General features: G+C 40.2%; 1 protein-coding gene across 1 annotated transcript in view; it reads right to left on the bottom strand.

Moving 5' to 3' along the window:
• The window catches only part of Ism1 (isthmin 1), a 70613-nt gene extending 48916 nt beyond the window's left edge, over positions 1 to 21697 (bottom strand). Inside the window, exon 1 of the mRNA XM_075962310.1 lies at positions 21414 to 21697. Coding sequence (XP_075818425.1) covers positions 21414 to 21551 — 138 coding nt within the window. The 5' untranslated portion in view covers positions 21552 to 21697. The remainder of the gene's footprint in view (positions 1 to 21413) is intronic.
• Between the last annotated feature and the right edge of the window lie 80 nt (positions 21698 to 21777).

The raw sequence follows: 21777 nt of genomic DNA, 5'->3' as shown, positions 1-21777 counted from the left end.
CTGGTCAAGTTTCATCTCCTTTATGAAGTTTTCAATACTGCTCATAGTTCCCAGGTGCAAAGAGGACTTGGCTGAAAGTCATTTTAGATTCAGAACATTGCCTGTAGGGGTCTGGACAATGGCTTTGGAGCGATAATGGTCTTTCCTCTGACACAGGTCACACACATACACCCTGCTTCACTCACAGACAGACCTAACGACAGCATCTAGGTGTCCTGAGTCACCAGAGTCCTCCTAACTGTGCAGGCTATGGCCACTTGGTAACATCACTGCATGCCAGAAGTGAGTCTCTGGCAGCAGGGAACACTGACATTTAAGAAGATGGCATTTCCTGATGCTGCTGTTTGGGTGAACGTGAAAAGGTTAACTCACAAATGAACAAGAAGTCGCGGACCTGAACCTTCCTCTTACCTGTGAAGCTCTTTTTTTTTTTGTGAAGCTCTTTATACTTTAAACATTTTTGTCTTCCCTTTTTTATTCACTAAGAATGAGTTTTTAAAAATCACAGTATGAGGACTGTTGAATGACTCTGAATTATTCTATTAAAAAAATCAAAGCTAGGGTCCTGGTAGAGATGACCAAGATGGTTAAGAGCACTTATTGTTCTTGTGAAGGACCTGGGTTCTATTTCCAGCACCCACATGGTACCTCTCCAGTCTCAGGAGACCCAGCATCCTTTTCTGGCCTCCATGGACAGGCACATATACACACATGTGCACTTGTGTGTGGACACACACACACACACATTACATAGGTAGTATACACAGAGGCATGTTGACAAAGATCTCATGCACACAAAATAAAATGATGTTTTTAAAAATAATCAAAGCCAGGCATGGTGGTGTAGACTTTTAATATTAGTAACTCAGGTAGATAAGGCAAGAATATCATAATTTCAAGGGTAATTATCAAGAACTTATCTTTAAATTAAAATAAAAATAAGGCTGAAGCTGTAATTTAGGGTTAAGGTGCTTTCCTACCATGTGTGAAGCTGCAGGCTTAATCTCTGGTGCAGCCAAACAAACAAATATCAGGTCAAATCAGATGGTTTTGCACTTAAAAGCAAAACAAAATAAAACAAATGAACGGGGACTTCCAAATCAGGGTCCTTGGTCTACTCCAGATGAGCAGGTAAACTCCATCTCCACCTTCTCATTTATAGCATGAAGAGAATAAAATGAGTGAGTCTTCCTACCTGTGAGAAAGGCATGTAGGGAAGCACCCACTGCCATTTTAGACTTTATCAAACCCTTGTCGTATGCCCGCATACCACAGGTCACTACAGAGATGGAAGTACTAAAGCCCAAGACCCCTCTTCTGCTTAACATGCAGAGTAGGGAACAGCAGTATTTATATATAGATAGTTATGTGGGAATAATAGTATAGTAACTGTTCAGTGGACAAGCTGTGCAAGAGGGCTCAGAAATGAGCCCATTGAAATCCCAGCCTTGCACGGAAATTTCTCCTGTGATGTGTTGAGCATTTTCACAGTTGGAAAGAAGAAGGGAAGCTAAGGAAACAGCATGAGCGCAGGGGGAAAGAACATGCAGACTGACTTGGCTGCAGGTAGCCTTTTGAAATGAAGGGGAGGAAATGAGGTTATTCCAAGATATAGACATTCTTAATACTTGTGTTGAGCCAAGAAATAGGGAATCATCAAATGTTCTTTAGCAAGGAAGAGCAATGATTTAGAGCAAGAAATCAGAGTACTGTAGTTTGAAGGGAGGTGAGTGGACAGAAATCAGAAATAAAATCAAGAAATCTGGAAAAGTAAGGATCTAGCAGATCACCATGCCAGAGTGCAGGAGAACTGGCATTGTCTGGGAGAACAGGAATGAACACACATCCAGGCATGTGGCGGTCTGGGAAATACTATATTACAGGCAGGTTTTGAAATGCCTTCAGTGTCCCCCTCTCCTAGAATGTATACACGTGCATGATACATTTCCTCTGGATTTGGGATGGAGCAAGAGACCTGCTTTTAGTAAAGAGAATGTGGTAAAAGTAATAGGTGTGTCATGAAGACAAGATTACAAAAAAACCAAAAAAAAAAAGAGACGTGTTTTGTCTCATATTTTTTTTCTGGCTCTATTCACGTCCCTGCTCTGCAAACAAAACAAAACATCTCTCTTCTTGTGACCCGCACGATAGGGAAACCACGTGGTAAGGAATTGAGAGCTCCCTCCAGCCAAAACCCCATGGGAAACTGAATTCTGTCCATGCCCCCATGAAACAGGTCTGAAGCTCGTCCAAGAAGATTATAGTCCTGCCTGATACCTTAATTGTAGCTTGTGAGGGCTGACTTCCCGACACACAGAAATGCTGGGATAATAAACGTGGATCCTCTTAATCTTCTAAATTCTGGGGCAATTTGTTGTACAGCAGAAGGTGTCTGTAATCCGGATAAGATACTTAATGTGCCAGGCGAGGGGGAGAGTAGGGAACAAATGCTCTTTGAGATTCAGATCTCAGGATCTCAGCCCAAAGTTGCAAACTCTCTCCTAGGCCCGTGGTTCTCGACCTTCCTGATGCTGTGAACTTTGAATTCAGTTCCTCGTGTTGTGGTGACCCCCAGACATAAAATTATTTTTGTTTCTATTTTACAACTGTTATTTTGCTACTGTTATAAATCAAAATATAAGGACTTTTCTAGGTAGAGGCTTGCCGAGGGGTCACAACCCATAGGTTGAGAACGGCTCTTCTAGACTTTATTGATTCCAGGGACTTTTCGTCTAAAGAGGTCTCTCTGACATTTTCTTATCTCGCAATTTCCTGGAAGTGACTAAGGAAATATCATTTCGTTTTCAGTTTTCAATGGTCAGGGAGACAATCCAGGGGAAAGCAGCAAGAAAACTGTCAGCATGTAGACAAGACAAAGCAAAGGCTTCTGAATCCAACACAGGAGAAACACACCTCGCTCCTTTAGACACATCTTCCTCAAGTGTGATTTTTTTTTGCATCAATAATACATTTCTTCAGGACTGAGGAAAGATAAATATGCTCTTTATACAAAATAGGTTGTCCACAATGCATGAACAGTACCAAATGCCTTACTGATAGCTAACAAAACACTCAGCTGGAGGATTTGGGGGGAAAACAAAACAAAGTCACATTATCTCCTCATTTATGCTTGAGCTATGGAATTGAACAACAAACTCAATACCATATCTTTGAATTCGAATAACCTTCATGCTAAATCTCTTTAGCATGTTTTTATGTTCAGTGTGCTGCTTGTCATTAAGTTCTTTCCAGTGATCTTACTGTGAGAAACAGAACAAAACAAGGCAGAGTTTCAGAACTGCATCGCCATGTAACCTGTAGGAGCCTGGACATACAATGTCTAAGCAAATAACCATCAGGCATTTTCATGATGATGTCATACAGACCAGTAACATTGTAGCTTGACACCCATGGAGAAGTATGCTCACCACAGTGGCCGAGTTCCTTTGCCGGCAACAGCAAATCAGTGAGAAATAAGCTGTTCTGATTCAGCCCTCCTCTTCTTGAAGGGTTTTAATTTAGCTTGTGAAAGTGTAAATAGGCCTTTGCATTTATCCATGGTTGAGGTGAAATTTCTGTCTGCCTGTGTGTACCTTGCCTGTCTTGAGGGAGATAAAATGTTGTAGTTTGAATCTGAAGTGTCCCTTACAGGATCACGCATTTCAACACTTGGTCTAAGCAGGTGGTGCTGTTTTGAGAGGTTCCAGAACTTTCAGGACTCGGGGAGGAGCCCAAACAAGAGGTCATTGAGATCTACTTCAGGTTCTGCTGCTAACTCTCTGCTTCCCAATTCGATAAGATGTGAGAAGTTGTCTCAATTAACAGACGGAGCTGCTGCTGTGCCTACAGAGAGCTGCCCAGCCTTCAAACTATCATGCACAGTCCCTAAAACCATGGGCAAAAAGAAACCATTCGGTCCTCGAGTTTCTTCTTCCAGGTTTCTGTCTGCAGTGACGTGTGAGAGCATAGCCAGGCCCATTGATTACATGTCCTTCTAGCTGGCAGAGAAGTCAGCAGCTGCCAAAGATAGGCAGTTTGAGGATGAGCACCCCCTTGTCCACCTGACCACCTTCCTCCTTATTATCTTTGCTTAGACATCCCATTGGCTTCTCGCACTCTAAGAGTTCAATATAAATCTGTCCTCTGAAGCTCAGTCATCTGCACAACCTTCTGTGCATCTCCTAGAACTTGGGCTCATTCACTGCTCTCCACTCTGGTCCGTATCACATCATCTCTTACTTGGGTTTATAAAACTTTCTAAGTCTCTGGTCTTCCTTTCCATTCTCTTCAGAGCAGCCAAAGCCATCATTCAAAATCTCTTCAGTGGCTTCATCTCTGTCAGTCTCAGAACAGTGAGGTTTTTTTGCTACAAGTTTATTTATTATATTTTATTTCCTTGCAAACTCTTCCTCAGTCTCCTTTTCTTGTCTTTATTTTATTTATTTATTTATTTTTTAGTGGCATTTAATTTGTATTTTTTTATTTTATTTTAATTTATTTATTTATTAAAGATTTCTGTCTCTTCCCCCCCCCCCCCACCGAATCCAAAGACAAACATATACGCATCCTTTTCTTGTCTTAACCAAGCAAAAACCCTTCCCTCTCCAAGCTCTGGGGCTTCTGAATTTACCTGCCTGAGCTACAATCCCCCTGAGTTCTATGTGGAACTGGACCTTTCTTATCCCTCAGCTCAGGATTTTCCTGCCATGTTCCCCAAAAATTATTTCTCTTTTAGTAGCTACTCCATGGTTATTCCCTATATATTTTTCTTTCATTTCCCTGCATTCTGGACTCTTCATCAAGTATACTAGTTGGGGTTATTGACACTGACAGGATACACAAACCACCTGTGCACTTCTTCATCCAATCAAGTTGAAAGTCAAGATTAACCGCCATACGTTTTAAGATTTGGAAAAATATCTATTTTTAGACTTCGGATTCTTCACTAATGAAAGGCAAACACAGGGCTTTCTTCACAATGATACAAATCCAAAGGTTTGGTGAGTATCTGCAACATGTCTTCTAAACAGTGTGCCTCACACTGGTGATAGTAGGTCCAGATGAAGGCCTGGTTCAACTCAGTGAGCAGAATGGCTACCATCCTTGCCATAAGCTCATAAGAGTATCTGTGACATGCCCACAAACTCTCTAAGGCATTTCACTTAAACAGACCCTTCTAGGGCCATACCCACTGCAATTCTCCCACCAGCAACCACCTCATAGTGAAATACCCAAAGAAAAGTTTGCTTTAGATCTCATGTATGGTGGGATGCAGGGGGCCTCCTGATGTCCCTCCAGTCTGAATGCCTAGGGTTTTGTGAGTACCGAGTTTTTCTTTTAAAGGGAACCTGTGTAGCCAACAGACATTCTTCCCATCTGGGTAGACTCCACCATACTGGCAGGTTGCCATGGCATTTATATTTACACCACATTCTAAGTGGCATGAAAAACGCCAACCCAAAGGAACATACAGGAGCCTCTAAAGCAAAGTAAATTGAGTTAATGGCTTGAGCAATCTGGCAGCAGCCATTCAGAGACCCAGAGAAAAGACACAGCCTCGTAATTAGAGGGTAGCTCTCTGAAACTGTGACCCCATCCTCTTTGTTTTTCCTTTGCTCACATCAGGAAGGTGGGAACACCATTTTACTTGGCTCCATAGAACACAATCCCATCTCTATTGGGGACTGTATCATTGTGTAATCTAATCGGCTAGGTCTGGGCCAACCCAATTCCCTTCTTTTCTTCCTGTCTCACCAATTATGAGCAACATCAGAGCTAAGAAATTGATGTTCAGTTTTGGATTATCCCAGGCTCTAGAAGAACTACTGGATGAGTTTCAGGGCTGTGAGGTTGTGGGGAAGAGTATAAAAGCAGAAAATCTACCCTCCATAGGTAACTTAAGCAGTCTGACTCATTCCTCCCACCCACTGTTTGGAATATAGTCTTTCCTAGAGAGCCTACTGCTCGACAAAGATTGTGAGGTTTTTTTATGCTCACAATCTTTATTTACTTCATAGATGTTTTTTGAACTAAGTTCTTTGATTTCATCAAAATCTCAACAGGGCACTCTCAATCACAAGTGCATTTTCTTGAGTGGACCAAAGAGGAGAGAAAAGAGGCAAGGATCTACTTATTAGGCTGCTCCCAACTACATGAACCAATTGTAGCACATGGAACCTCTCCAGGAGTGATGAGTTCAGAATTAGATGTTTTACTTGGTCATTTATTTTTTTGTGTGTGTCACATTCTCTTGTAGCCCAGGCTGTCTTCAGACTCACTATGCAGCCACGACTGTCTTTGAACTATTGCTCCTCCAGCCTCCACATTTCATGTGCACCAACACACTCAGTGGCTTGATTACTATACAGAATGAGTATTGCTGTGGGCTGAAAACTTCTGCAGTGAAAGGACCATTCTGATTTATTTGATTTTGAGCAGCTGGTGATTATCATTATAGCTGCTTCATTCCCCACAACCTAGTTAAACCAGGTACATCCTTTATAAGTGGTTTTTCTTTTTCTCTCACAATTAGTAACAATCTTTACTTTATAGTAGGTATAAAACCTTACATTCCTTTCTAATCCTGTCCCAGTATCTGACAATGCTAATAATGCCAAGAGTTTTTCCCATCAGGGTTATGAGTAGTAATGCCAGATGGCTATCAGAGGACATCATATAGTGGACAGAGGAGATTAGTTTGCTCTGCTGAAGGCCAACTCCTAATAAGCTACTGTGTAACCAGATAGAAGTGTGCCATTTGGCCCAATTTCAGTATGGCGGCCCTATGGAGTGGATAACCCTGTTTTATCCCTGAGATCTTATAGAGCCTAAGGAAAGGATTGGGGCATAAATGTAATAAGTCAATTAGTTCAAAAGAGCCCCTATGTCAGATAAAAGGTTCTTGGCCCAATGGCTGGAGTTCAGTAGGTTTGGGAGTATGTAACCACAGTGATGTTTATTAGATGGAATGTCCATCTCACAGTATTCTCAAAGGTATTTTTTTATTATCTGAAGTTACTGCTTCTCTTTATTGTGCACAATGTCCTATAAAGAAGATATATGTCCACAACCGAGCTTTCAAAGAGGACCATGGGGCCAGCTTCATTTAGAGGGAATGAAGTCAAGCAGTAAATTTGCTGGTCACTCTTTTCATAAGAACAGTATCTTAGTCAGCAGTTGGTCTTTGATGTTCTAACAATAGCACTGGGCCTTGAAGGCAGAGGAGCACACCCATCACACACAAACTCTTCTACATTCATTAAAATGTGGAGACCAGCTTGCAGGGCAGCATGCAGAGACTGGGCCAGTCCCTACACTTTTTTCCCTGCTTGCTGTTTTCTTGACTATATTTTGAACTGAGTATGATATTCACATGGTAATGTACATATATAGTTGAGTAAAATTCATGAACAGAGGCCACTTGTGTAACCAGCATTCAGATCAACAGGGAGAATACAATCAATGTCCAGAGTGAGAAGCCATCCTAGGTGCTTTCTTGACAAGGGTAACCTCGGTCCTCCTTCCACTTGTGTCCTCCCTTCCTCCTTCATCTTCTCATTTGTCATGGCTCTGATCTTCATGTAGAGATAGGACTATATAACTGATAGTGCTTTATATCTTGCTGCATTCACTCCGCATTATACTAATAAACCTGTAGCTAGCTATTATGTTTTCATTCTAAGTATGTGCTCTGTTGCCTTCTTATTCATTCTACCATTCATGGCATTTGGGCTGACTTGAGGTTGGGGTGAGTGTAAAAACGTTATGTCTATTCTATTCCCAGTCTCTACGTGCATTGGCTATGGATACCTCACCAAGGTAGAACTGACGGGGCAGTGGTATGTAGAGATTTTATTTTCACTTAGTTATTTTGGAAAAAAACCATTTCCCACAGTGTTTATATCAATCTACACTCCCACTAGACCACTGAGTTGCTCAACATTATTACCAATCCTTAGTACCTACAAGGATTATTTTCTTCATTTTATCATTCCAGTGGGATAGTGTAGTGGTTTTGTATTTTCGGTGATCATACATCCCTTTATAAGTTGTTTCTTTTTGGGGGTGGAGGGTTGGGAGGAGGATGTCATTCTCTGGAGTGTTTGTCTAGTATGTTCTTGGCTTTAGAGTCAATGCCCAGCAGTGCAAAATAGAAGTCATTTTTTTTCTTACTGCATGTTAGTCAGTAAGTCTGTAATGACTACCAAATGAATGAGTTATGTAGGAAACTTGAGTGAGATTGGTTTCAAGTTCATAGTTGAGTCATAAAGAAAGAACAGCTAATGTGTAGTGGAATTCAACAGGTTGTGCTAAATAAACGAGAGACGGTCCATTGCGAAGAAAACAGATCAAAGGGGACTTATTCAGGCATACAAGGAAGTCACAGACAGAAAAGATAGCAGAAAAGAATCTGGAATCAGAGTGGCCCACAAGTTGGTTTTAGATATGAACAAGGTAATGCTGGAACTATGTAACAGGAAAGAAGACAACAGCATTGTGCCAGGAGAACATTCTAAAATCTTGGTCACTTGCTCCAGAAAAGACCATGAGAAGGTGAACTTGTGGCATACTGAAGAAAAAGAAACCTGATTCATCACAAGAATAAATCCTTCTGAGCAGTAACAGTAATTAAGAAGTAGAATATAAACTCACATAGCTGATGGGAAGCCTGCCCCCTTGCTGTGTTGGGAAAGGGAAGGTAGGAGAGGGTGCTCCTTCATCAGGGTAAGTCATTTCAGGCTAACATTGCTAGAGCTCTGTGGGTGATGAATCACAGATTTGTGGGCACAGTTCCATTCCCATCATGTAGTACGCTATGTGTAAGCACAGAAAGGGCAGCTATTATGAGGGAAGGTAGAAAGAGGTAGACATGTATGTATACCTTGATTCAGAAACGACACTCACTAGGGTGGAATCCTGTGCTGAAAGAGTAGCCTATGAGAGGAAAGATCTACTCCTCCAGTCTATCCTATATCTAATTTCTCAGGGAAAGAACCCTTGGGGTCTTATCCTTCTCTTCCATCTCACTCTGGCTCCAAAGCTACACCGAGCAGCGTTACTATACAGCCTTGGAAGATGTCTGGGCTCACTGGAACTTATTTTCCTTGCGTCCATGTGGCAGAAAGGGACATTTCTTTGTTTTGTCCCTTTTTATCCCACAGGAGACAACAAAAGCAGCAGCCCTGGCATGAAGCTTATGAAGACAGCTACACAGACCAGCCTGGACCATATCAGTTCCTCTGCATGGAGTGCTCACAAGAACATACTGGGAAATGTCAACAAACTTGGTGTCATAACATTGCCCATCCTCAGTTTCTTCTACTGCAAAATGTGGACAGTTTTTATGGGAAATTAGGGAAATGTAGGAGGAAACCCACAATAAATACCAAACAGTAATGCCTGCCACAGTGAGTGCTTTGTGTTAGTTTTTGTATCACCATTATTACAACCATCAGTTTTGAAAGTGAAGTTCACAGATTAACAGAGTTCCATATCCCCACCGATGAGAAAATGAAGTTCAGGGACTTGATGCAATTTTTCCAGGGTCACAGAATTCTCGGTACTACCACCTATGTGCTAAAACTTTACTATGTGGCATGAAAGTCATTACAGCATTATATTCCCACCAGGGATGTAGTTATTTTGTTCACTGTTACTGAATGGGATACAGGGGCAAATGCTTTTGCTTAGGGCATACTCTTAAGAAACAGAACAGGAATTAGCCACTCTTTGGCAACTCTGTGTGACCCTGTGACTTGATTTGGTTGATTGGATATTAATTTAGCTCAATCAAGGGGCTAAATTGTGTTCTACATGCTTGCCTATTTTTTGTCTTTCTGTACATTCTTATCACCAGGAGATAAAGGTTTAGTAAAAACCCAACTGGACCCAGAGAAGTGGAAGACTCATGGTACAAATGTAAGCCCAAGCCAGGATTTGTTGGCATACACGCCCAGATCTGAATTCTAGCTGACCCACTGGCCAATGAAGGTACAGATGCCTACTAATTGTTATAGGTTACTAAGTTTTATGTGTAATTAATCCTGTGAGTAAGCCTGGACCTTGTCAAAGGCAGGTTCTGATTCAGTGATTCTGGGATGTACACAAGGAGATGCTAGTGCTGCTGGTCCACAGCATTCTGGGTACAAGGGCTACAAAGTCATCCTGGGTTTCTCCCGTGGGCTTTTGGGCCATGACTGTTATGGGAGGCTGACACACTTCAGGCTGATCTAACAGGCATCTTGGCCAGATGAATCCATGTTAATATTTCCTTAGTCTGTCTTTTGTGATCATCTGTCTTTAAATTCTTATTATTTCTGCTTCTGGGAATTTAAAGCTTCATAGTAATCAATCTGGTTAACATTCATTCTACATTCACAACCCATATTGGACTTTAAGTCCCAACTCAGTTGAGATAGAAAGCCCTCCCTAGTTTTCTCAACTGTCAGACAAGAAGTGGGGAGGTTGATGGGGACGGCACATTAAACAGTAGCAAGCACACAGGAAGTTTGGCCACATTTCTGATCTGTTTTCTGGTCCAGCACCCACCTTTTGTTCCACATCCTCACTCTACAGGGACCACCACATCACTGTCATTATGTTACCTAGGTAACTGAGCCATATGGGATTTTGTACTTTGGTTGTCCTAAAAGGAAAGGAAAACTCTTTTCAAGGATGCAGGGTTTCTCTTTTTTCCTCTCCCTCAGATTCATACAACACATCAGAGGTCAAACACTGATATTTTAATTGAGGAAAATACCTTTCTGGAATTCAACATCCAAACTCTGTGAAATTCTTCAAAGGTGTTACAGGGTTCTTGTGGATCCTAAGCACATTATGCAAGCGCATTAAAAAATTGCCATGATTTATTAATAATTTAAACATGCAACATCCATATAACCCAAGCATTTTTTCTCCTAAATATATGCCCAACAGAAATGAAAGCATATTTATAGAAATGTTGACAGTATTTCCATTTTAAGGTTCCCAAATAGGAAACAACTTAAATGTTTTTCAGTGGGCCAATTAATTTGCATACTGTGCACAGAGCCAAACAATGGAATACTAACTGACAGTAAAAAGGAACAAGTATAATTGTCAAATTCATTGCATGAGTAAAGAAGCCGTATCATGCATATGAATGTACTCACAAAGAATCCAGGAAATACAAAATGAATCTATAGTGATAGAAGGACAGTCAGTGGCTGCCTAGAACTTTCTAGATATCACAAAGGGGCACAAAAAGTGTCTAGAAATCAATTACTTTCATGATAGTGAATTAATCTGTTTTGGGACAAAAGAGTGGGGGGAGTGTGATGGTTTTTCTTGGTTGTCAGCTTGATGATATCTGGGATAAACTAAAAACCCAATCTGCTGGACACACCTCTGAGCAATTTTTAATTACTTGGATCACTTGAGGTGGGATTTATTATATATATGTATGTATATATATGTATGATATACATATATATGTGTATTTCATTCTATCAGTTTTGCTCCTGTAAAGCAGTGGCTCTCAACCTTCCTCATGCTGTGACCCTTTAATACAGTTCCTCATGCTGTGGTGACCCCAACAATAAATTTATTTTCATTGCTACCATAATTTTGTTACTCTTTTGATTTGTAACCTAAATATCTGTGTTTTCCAATAGTCTTAGGGGACTCCTGTGAAAGGGTTATCTGACCCTTCTGACCACCACCAAAAGGGGTCATGAGTCACATGGTGAGAACTTCTGTTCTAGAGAATCCTGACAGATTCTTTACTGTCATTAAAGAAATGGACTTTGTCACTACCAATCCAGGTTACAAAATGCTGAACCAGGGGTTGGTTGCAAGAGAAGAGTGATCGTAGAAGCGGAGAGGAAAAATAGAACCAAAGAAAGCACTAAAATATCATAAAACAAGCTCAAAGGAAATATGTTAAAGAAACAGATAACTGAAATTGGAGCAGAGAGAGGAGGAATGTTACAAAATGATCATCAGACCTATATGTAACAATTCTTAGAGAGCAGGCACCTACTGATGTAGGAAGTCCTTCTGTATATGTGTTGTTTTTATTAGTTCATGAATAAAGAAACCGCTTTGGCCTGTGATAGGGCAGAGTAGAGCTAGGTGGGAAACCTAACTGAATGCTGGGAGAAAGAAGGCAGAGTCAGGGAGAAGCCATGTAGCCACCACAGGAGACAGACGCCTCCATGGAAGCCCCCTGAAACTTTGCCGGTAGACCACGACTTTGTGGTGATGCACAGATTAATGGAAATGGCTTAGTTTAGGATATAAGAGCTAGGAAGAAAAGGTGATTAAGCTATTGGCCATACAGTATTGCAAAGAATATAGTTTCTGTGTGATTATTTTTGGTCGGAATGAACAAGAAGCCTCCCATTACAACTTACCTATGAACACTGGGGAGATAAAAAATGAATATGGAATTACATTATAGTTCAAGGGACCTAAAGGCATATCAAAGTAAGAATGTGTCGAAAATGAGGATTCAAAATATTTGAATGACACAGAAGATGTTTGATGTTCATTTAGAGGTTTCACACCCTACATGTAACCTAATTTAATTACAGACAATTCTCAGGATATCCTTCTGTTCCAAAGATCAATATACTTTTTGATCATGGCTAGGAGGAAATGATTAAGAGCTGCATAAATAGTAGAGATTTTGTTCTAAAAAGTAAAAGAAATAAAAGTATAGTGTTTCAGTTCAACCTAACCAATCAAGCAACTGTATTCACCTCTTTTCCTCTTTAAATTATGATGAGATGTCATAAGAAATAGGAAAATCACCTGGGAGGGGAGCAGGCTTCTAGTAGACATAATACAATGACAACCAATCGAAAGTGAATATTTCAGAGTTGAGAATATAGAAGAACAGGCTTCAGAAAACGTTGTCCTTGAAAAAAAATTCTTTAAGAGTGTCAAGAACAGTTTAATTTTAATTACTAGCTATCTACTCACAAAAATGAAAACATTTGTTTATGAAAGAGCTGTGGTAGTAACATGATCTTACCTACACTATAAAAGGATTTGGAAACTCCAAATATCTACTGATGGAGAGTGGATAAACAAAATCATGGAATGACTGCACAATGGAATATCAAGCAGTACTAAAGAAGGCAAGTCTACTGAGACACTTTTTTCAAAGAATCTCAAAAATAGTACATTAAGTAAAGGATAACAAACACATAAAAAATGTACACAGTACAGTTCTCTGTGTGTGAGCACTCTGACAGGCAAAGCTAATCTGTCGTGGTGGGCATCAGGAGATGAACTGTTTACTAAGGTACAGTTATTTGGAAGTCTTCTAGGGTGACGGGGAATGCTATTTTTGATGGCAGCTTTGTGGTCACATATACCTACCAAAAATGCACTTGAATACTTAGAATTTGTCCACTTTATTGGGTGTAAATCATACTTTTTAAAAAAAGACTTTTTGAGTTTAGAGAGAAAGGAAAGGGGAGAGGGAAAACAACAGAAAGAATGGGGAAGGAAGGAAAACAAAGAGAAAGGAAGTGTAGAGGTGGGAGAGGATGAAGTAAGATGAGAAGGGGCTGTAGACTTTGGGGAGAGCCCAAGGACCAGAATGAAAGCATTGCTTCATTCAGTCCTGGGGTTCAGAGTGCCTGGATGTGACATCTCTACCTGGCAGACACTATGGCAGCTCAGGTATGAGCAGCTGCTGGATAAATCACCTAAGAAGATGCAGCCAGGCATGTTTTCAAAACAAAGGTAAGAGCATGGGAGGTTAAGGAGATGCGGAAGACAGACCTTGAACTCTTGATGTTAGCTTCACACTTGGATAAGAGTCCCAGAAGAAAAGTACATGGATACTGGACATAAACCAAGAAATTTTCTGAGCAGAGCACAAGCTTCGGGCTTCACATGGAAAGGGTATATACACCATATGCTGACAAGGACTCAGAGCCAATCCCTGAATCTAAGCACAACCTGCTGAAACTGATGAGCATTAAAGAGAAAAATCTTAAAAGTTTTACCTTTGTTTTTCAGTGGGCCAGGGATTCATTACAGTGCTAGAGTCCTTTCCTAATATATTCCAAAAGTCAGATGCTAAGAAATGCTATTAAAATTACCCATGAAACATGAAATAGAGTATTAAAGTAAATATCTTCAAACTTCTGAGAGTAAACAATATAACTCAGCCAGCTGCCAAATTGGCATTGCATATAAGAACCAAATAAAGGTGTCTGAAAATGGAAGCTCTTGGAGACGTCTGTAGTTGATAAGTTGTTTATAAAAACACTTTTCAAAGAATGCATTCAGCAACATAAAAATGAAAATATGAGATGTATAAGGCAGCAGATAAAGAATTAAAGACATTTCACTGTTAAAGCAAAAATAATTCTTGAGAACATAATGAAACTGGTAACCATTGATCAACAGGCATAATAAAAAGGCAAAAGGAAGGCAAAAAAAAAGAAATAAGGAAAATTCCAATACTAAATAAAAGTTCAAAGAACATAATTTAAAAAAATTCTGGAGACAACCTACAGACAAGACAGAAAAGAAGTCAGAATCCTGTTTCCTAGGGGAATGTAAGTTACAAGTACTAACTGATTTCAGCATTGGTAGGAATGTGTGAGCAAAATTGTGTTTGTAAGAGTTTTAAAGTAATAGGACTAGGACACATTGCTTCCATAATTTGAGAGAAAGCAAGCAAAATAAAAAAAATTTGAAGGCCAAATCTTGAGTTCCAATCTTTTTAATAATCTTCTTTAATAACAATAATTATATTCTTATAATAATAATTCTCAGGACATCCTTCTATCCCAAAGACAAATATAATTTTGAGATTACGGCCAGAAGGAAATTACCGAAGTGCTTTGCTAGTCCTCTAGATGATACTAGGTTAGACACTAGCTCTAGAGAGGTTAGCTCTCTTGCTAGAGTCACACAGATAAACTGATGGTGGGTGCAAAGAAACAACCAGAAATTTAAAAAACAGCAAACACTATGGAAAATATATCTTCAAATTTACCAGTAATAAAGTAATTATAAATGGTTAATTCCTTGATCTCATAGATAAAGAAAACTGAGGCATTGCTCACCAATATTAGATAATAAAAAAATTTAAAACAGAAAAAAAATTGAAAGTAAAGGTTGACAACTCTACACAAATCAATGTCCTCCCACCCCAAAAAAAAAAACCAAAATGGATTTAGAGAAACAACTTAAAAACAAAAAAGCATTTAAATATACATGCAATAAAAGAGATTAATGAGAAATTTCACCTCAATAAAACGACAACACCCCAAAGACACTCTGGGTTCTAGAAATGTAAAGTTAAAAATGTATAGAATTATAGTAATGAGAAGAGGAAAAGGAACAATGTCAGGGTAAGACCATAGTGATTTTGCTTCAGGAATGATCAGAGAAATCAAGGTATGGAGGCTTATATATTACAACCAACACTCTTATTATAGGTCTTATTATATAAGACATTAGGTACTATATATGTGAATATATACTACAAAGAACATAGAAAAGGTATAAATGCCTAATTATGCATAAACCTTATACTATTAAAATTAAAATTCAGTTGAGAATGTATGATTTTTCTCAGAAACATAATTTACTACAACCAACTAAAGAAATATTCCATAATTTAAATAGGCCATAAACAGTGGAATCACCCAGAATATGAGCCAGAGATTTCAATCAAGGAGATAGCAAGCAACAGAGGATGTTAAGAGCGTTCTAACATTATTTTTCTTGACACCCACTTTTTATTATTTAAAGTGCTAGTGAAAAAATGAAGGAAAATTGAATCTTTGCCATGAGTGTGTAAAGATACTACCAAAATGCAATATCAGTATCCACAAACACACTAAGGGCCAGGTATTGTAAGCAGGTATTGCTAAGTGTTGTTTTTCTAGATTCCAGAACAAAATTGATGAGCATAACACAAACTAATACCAGTCTCAAAAGCATTCAGACCTAGAAAATAATCTATAGAACAAAGATGTTAAAAACTGAACCTTTTTTTTTTCTTTTGCCTTTTTGTTTCCTAAAGAGAGAGAGAAAGATGTGACAGAGTTAAATGAATGAGTGGGTGGTAGGGTGGGGAGGATATGGGAAGGGAAATCAGAGAATATATCGCTTGAAAAAAAATTTCAGTTAAAAAATCAATGTCAATAAAAATAAACATAAAATCTTTTTCAAGACACAGACACCTCTGTCCTAATGGGAGAGGTAACAGCAGTAAGACAAGTAAAATTAATTTTATTAAAATTTTAGTAATTTAAAGCAAAACAACTCTATAAAGTTCACTGGGATATACTTAATATAAATTTTCAAGAATTGTTTTTAACATCAATTGATTGATGTGTGTGTGAGAGAGAGAGACAGAAAGCATTGTGAAAGTGTGTGAGTGTGCGTGTGAACTCACACACCACAGTGTACTTTTGAAGGTTAGAGGGCAATGTATGGGGAGCTGGTTTTCATCTTCCAAAATGTGATTGTCTGAGGTAAACTAATACCCTCAGAGATCCTCATGCTTGGTGGCAAAAGCCTTTACCTGCTGAGTTATGCCACTGACCCATATACTTTAAACAAAACAGGATATCAATATATTTGTCCTCTAAAACATACTACATAACTGCATTACACAAACACAGTAATAGATGTACATGAATAGATGTGATGAAACAGACTTATATATGTGAAAATCATAGTGGAGCAGTATATAACAAAGTGGAGCATTTAGCAAGTTTGATAAGATAACTGGTTATTCCCTGGAGCAGAAAAAGATAGTTACATATTTAAAACCCAGAAATAACTTCAAAGTAGACTGCTATTCTAGAGTAGTTTAACTACAAACATATTTGAACAGAATGTATTTTAAAGATTTTTACAATCTTTAACAAGAGGTCCTTAGGGAAAAGATTGGGAATTGAATACATTTAAGACAGCCAGCTACTACATGGCCAAAAGTTGCATAAACAAAACAACTTGGCCAAGACATTTATGAAGCCCATAAAACAAAAAGATCAATATTGTATTTGCAAGAATCCCTTCAGATTCACACAGGCCGTTGTAATGTAACTTGGCGGCTCCTCCTCACTAGAACCATAATCTATATCCCGTACGTGAGAAGCAGAGCTGATCCCAAGATGTGAAAGTGTATTAAAGGGTCTTAGACCTGCTTTTATTTGCTTACTGCTCTGGGCCTGTTGTGTGGAGATAAAGGTGAGAAGAAATGCGGAAAAAACAGGTAGGCGATAACGAGCAACCACCATCAGACTTATGAATGAGGTCATTAACACTACCTCATCCACATTATCCCAACAGAGGGCTTAAATACAGGAATAATTTAAGAGGCAATGAACAGAAGAACCCGCCCAACTGAGCCCCGGGCTAGATGCTGCCCTACAAACTCATGAGCCAATAAAACTCTGGATGCATGTAAGCCACCTAATTGTGACGCGGTTTGTGATGCCCCAGTAGGGAAGTGGGACAATTATCCATTACTTACAAAGGGTTCCAGTGATGAGAGCGAGTGCTTGACTGGAAAGTGGGCAGGCAAGTTGGGAAGCAAGAAACATACATGCCTATTAACTGAATCAAAACTGGAGGAGTCTTGTTGACAGACGGGAACAAGAGCTTGGACTCTACAGTCAGCCTGTCTGGGTCCAAGTCCTGGGCCCGCCCTTCTCCCTCCCTAGCTGTGTAGCTTTGACCAAGTTACTTCAAGCTGTTCAGTTCTCCACATCCTCCTCTGTGGAATGGACACAGTCCTTTGTCATTTCACTTCCTTCATTTTAGTTACCAGCAATCAAATAATACTAAATAGACTAGTTCAGAAATGGCTAATCTGTAGGTTTTAAATGGCACACAGTGATGAAATCTATCTTATTGAAAATTTTTGTTCTTTATGATAGTGTTTGTAGAAGAGAAACGGTGTTTCAGGGTTTGGCACTATCTGGGGTTTTGGGCATTCACCAAGGTCTTGGAATGAATCCACCAAGGATAAAGAGATGACTGTCAATCCCCTGGAGTCCCTGTGAGGATTTCCCTTCATAGAATAGTGGTTTTTCTTCTAGTGCTGTATGGCCCAGGTAAAACAGGAGTGCATGAAGCTACATTGTTCTATTGGAGGCAACAGGCGAATGGAGAGGCAGCATGCTTGTTCATCAAGATGACAGATCCAGGACAAAATCTTTTCACTGAAGTTCAGAGTTCAGTTTCCTTTTGTATTATTGTAAAGGTACCCAGTTTGGCATTTTATTAACCTTCTTCAATCTCACTGCTTTAATGAGGTCAGGTTTTATTACCAAAAAAAATCACGATTTTAAATTTGAGTGAGATTTATTAGAAGGTACACGAGAATTCAGTTTAAAAAGGAGATAGCACTATTTTGATTAGAATTGTTATGGTCTGTGGAGCCTGTATTTTGAAATGTTCTGTCTTCTAGAGTGCTTTTATCATATAATTTTTCTCATATAATTTAATTAAAGGTGTATGAACAATCAGAGTCTCTGACCAGCACAAGAGAAAGTTATGCCAGCAAAATATAAGATGTCAGTCAAAAGTCAAAATATTTGGCAGTTCCATGAATTTTTTTTATACAGCTAGTGCTGACAGCTGAGACTTTCTTACTGAATGTTTTATGATCCACTAACCAACAGAGTGATATTATGTGCTTTATTTTTACTTCATGGTAGCATACCAGTAGCGATGGAACAGCCACAAAGGAAAAAGCAAAACAAAACAAAACAACCCAAAATTCAGTTTCCAAGAATTCCTTGGAACTATCAAAGAAATCTTGTTAATGATTCTTAAGCGTGTTTACATATAGATATAAGTACAGATGCCTACATATATACGTATATATTGGTAGTTGACACAGTAAGACTATAAATGTGCATCTGGAAATGTAACTTGTTTAAAAGTTGTCTCTCTTTTGTAGCCAGTTTTATGAGTTTACCAAGAACTTGGAATATTAATACATAATTTGAAATACAATATACAAAATATAAGGTGTACATCTTTACACTATAAACTAAGAAAAACAAATTAAGGGACCTTTTAGCTCTTCAGCTTTAGAGTTCCCTAACTCAGTTTCTCCACTTGATGATGGCAGTAACTAGTTCTTGAGGTTCATTCTTTGAGCTTAGAGAAGTTAATATATGCAATGTGCTAGGTGTATTGCCTGTCATATGTAAAAGACACTCAGTAAGTCTTCAGCTCTTGTATTTTGAGCGCATTTATTGGATATCCATGCAAGTCACCAAATCTTAAATAAAGGTGTGTCTCATTTTCAATAATTCCAAAACACAGTGTAGTTGAGGCAAACTCACATGTACCTGCTTCATAATATATGAGACCCACTGAGCATCTGATCACTGAGAAGGACTTTGGCAGCATATGAGTCAAATGATTTAGATGGGGCTTAAGACTGAATTTTAAAATGTGCAGACAACAGAAGGAATCCAGAAGTCACAGTTTTGTCTTCAAATACACCTGCTGCTAGCAAATGCATTCTTTTGCATCCGGCAGGCAGCAGACAAATGTCTTTTCCAGGTTTAGTTGGCCCTGTCTATTTGAATCATACTGCCTTGAGCCCAAGAAATAACTCTGGTCAGGAAGAATATAAAACTTTTATAAGGAGAAATTACAAAAAAGTATGCAGTTACAAACGAAGCTGTTAAAGTCATCACTGGGGCTTGGTTAAGGGCCAGCTTTGGGTGCTCACCGTAACCGAACACCGTAGCCAGATAACCTGAAGCCACCGGATTAGCAGCTACTTAGGACCCCAGATATTCCTAGGATTAGAACTCTTTCTAAATCACCCATGTTTTCTGCCTTTGAGGGGGCTATTCTTCAGCAAAAGCCCTCTGCGATTCCTATCCAATTTTACCAGCTGCTTCTCTCATTAACTTACTGTCGGGGTGGAAAAGGCCAATTGGAGATTATTCTAATGATAGCAAGCACCTCGTAAAGAAATCTGCCAAATTTACTTTTCCATAGAACATCATCTTTACAGCCTTTCATGGGTTTACTAGGAAAGAAAGCATTACATATAAAATATGATTTCCAGCAGTCTTAGAGATATTAGGAATTATTCCTTCAAGTGTTTGGCATGAGGAAATATCTGTCACTGGACAGGTTTATTCAAAGGGTTATGTGAGAGGCTCCTACAAAATCAGAGTGTTTTTAGAAGGGTCCAAGAACATTTAAGTTTGAGTTATGTATTTTCGCAGGCATGGCTTGCATCCGTAAGGGTCACCTTGCTTGGTATAATAAACCAACAAGTGGGAATGTGTGGATTCTAATAAGTTTCTTAATCTCCCTGCACCTCAACATCATAATCTGTAAGGCAGAGAGATTAACAGTCTTGTTATGATGGTTATGGTGAGAATAAATGAGTTAAATCCTGTAACACTCTTTAAACAGCGCTGTGGTAAATACCTGCTATAGAGCTGTTTAAATAACTGTTCCTCTCAACAATAGCTTGTTTTTCCCCCCAAAATTAAAAGGCATAAAGATGTAAAAATATCGGCATTGCAGAGTGAATAGTTTTAGTAGGCCTGACTTAATTTCTTTGGGGACTGGAGACTCCCGGCTGTGCCCAGAAGAAAATCCAAGCTCACTTCTATTAGTTCTCCAGGTTTGCACCTGTCGTCCTTCGCGCCACGAGAAGGACTTTCCAAAGCCATAGCAGAGAAACCCATGCGGACAACGTTTATTCAGTGTATTTCAAGGCTCGATATATGCCCCCAGGCCTCGACTCTTCCCCTGTTTTGGAACTGAATGGATCAATGGAACTTATTACTAAAGGAACCAATAGAAGGAAATGGTCACTGGGAAGAAGTCTCTGCTATAAGTTTAAAAGTCTCAACTCCAGACCAAATCTCCATAGGTGCCTTGACTATGACTTTTGCATGGTGCAAAGGGGGCACAGAAGGTGAAGGAATAGCACACACAAGGTTGGGGTGTCTGGCTATACTCCAGAAATTATGTCTTGACCTCTGACACTACTTGCGCAACCATCAGAATTCTTTCTCTTAAATACAGTTTGGAGATTTATCTCATAAGGCCTCTTTGTGTCGTGTCGCCTCACCTCTAGCCTTCCTTGCCTCCAGACATGCTACTCAATCTCTGAAAGCACCCAGAAGCAAAAGCATCCTGCAGCAGGCCGCCTGCACATCCCAAGCCTAACACCATTCCTGGTACTTGGCCAGTAACAGATCCGAGGAGTGCTTTAGGTAGTAGACCTTGCACCCGGCCTGGTCTCCACATATGGCTACCAGCCCCCCCCATCATCTAGCCCAGCACTTCTGACTTAGCAGAGTCGCCTAGGCACAAGTGCTCTTATGTGGAACGAAGGACCCGCCTCCTGGCCCCCAGCTTCCCGCAATCACGCACGCCCCCTCCGGCGGCGCACTCACCTGCAGCTGAGACCCGCTGACGTTGCCCGCGGCCGCGTCTGGCCGGTCGGCGGCTCCGGATCCGCGCAGAACCGTGATGTGCAGCGTAAGCAGCAGTAGCCCCAGCAGCAGGAGCAGTTCGGCGGCCAAGCGCACCATCCTCTTGAGTCGCGCGGCTTTAGGACCCCGTGCGGCGGGCGGTGGAGGCGGCGGCGGCGGCGGCGCCGGGGGAGGAGGAGTCGGAGCCCCAGAGCCCGGCTGCGCTGCTCCCGCTTCGGCCCCTGTCGGGGCCCCGCTCCCCGGGCCCGCAGGGCTGCCTCTGGGCTCGGCCGGGCGCGCGGGGCCCGGGGAACAGGAGCAGCCGCCACCGCCGCCCCCACACCAC

This window comes from Microtus pennsylvanicus, chromosome 2 (assembly GCF_037038515.1).
Source record: "Microtus pennsylvanicus isolate mMicPen1 chromosome 2, mMicPen1.hap1, whole genome shotgun sequence".
Classification (NCBI taxonomy): domain Eukaryota; kingdom Metazoa; phylum Chordata; class Mammalia; order Rodentia; family Cricetidae; genus Microtus; species Microtus pennsylvanicus.
This window is presented reverse-complemented; position numbering and strand designations above follow the sequence as displayed.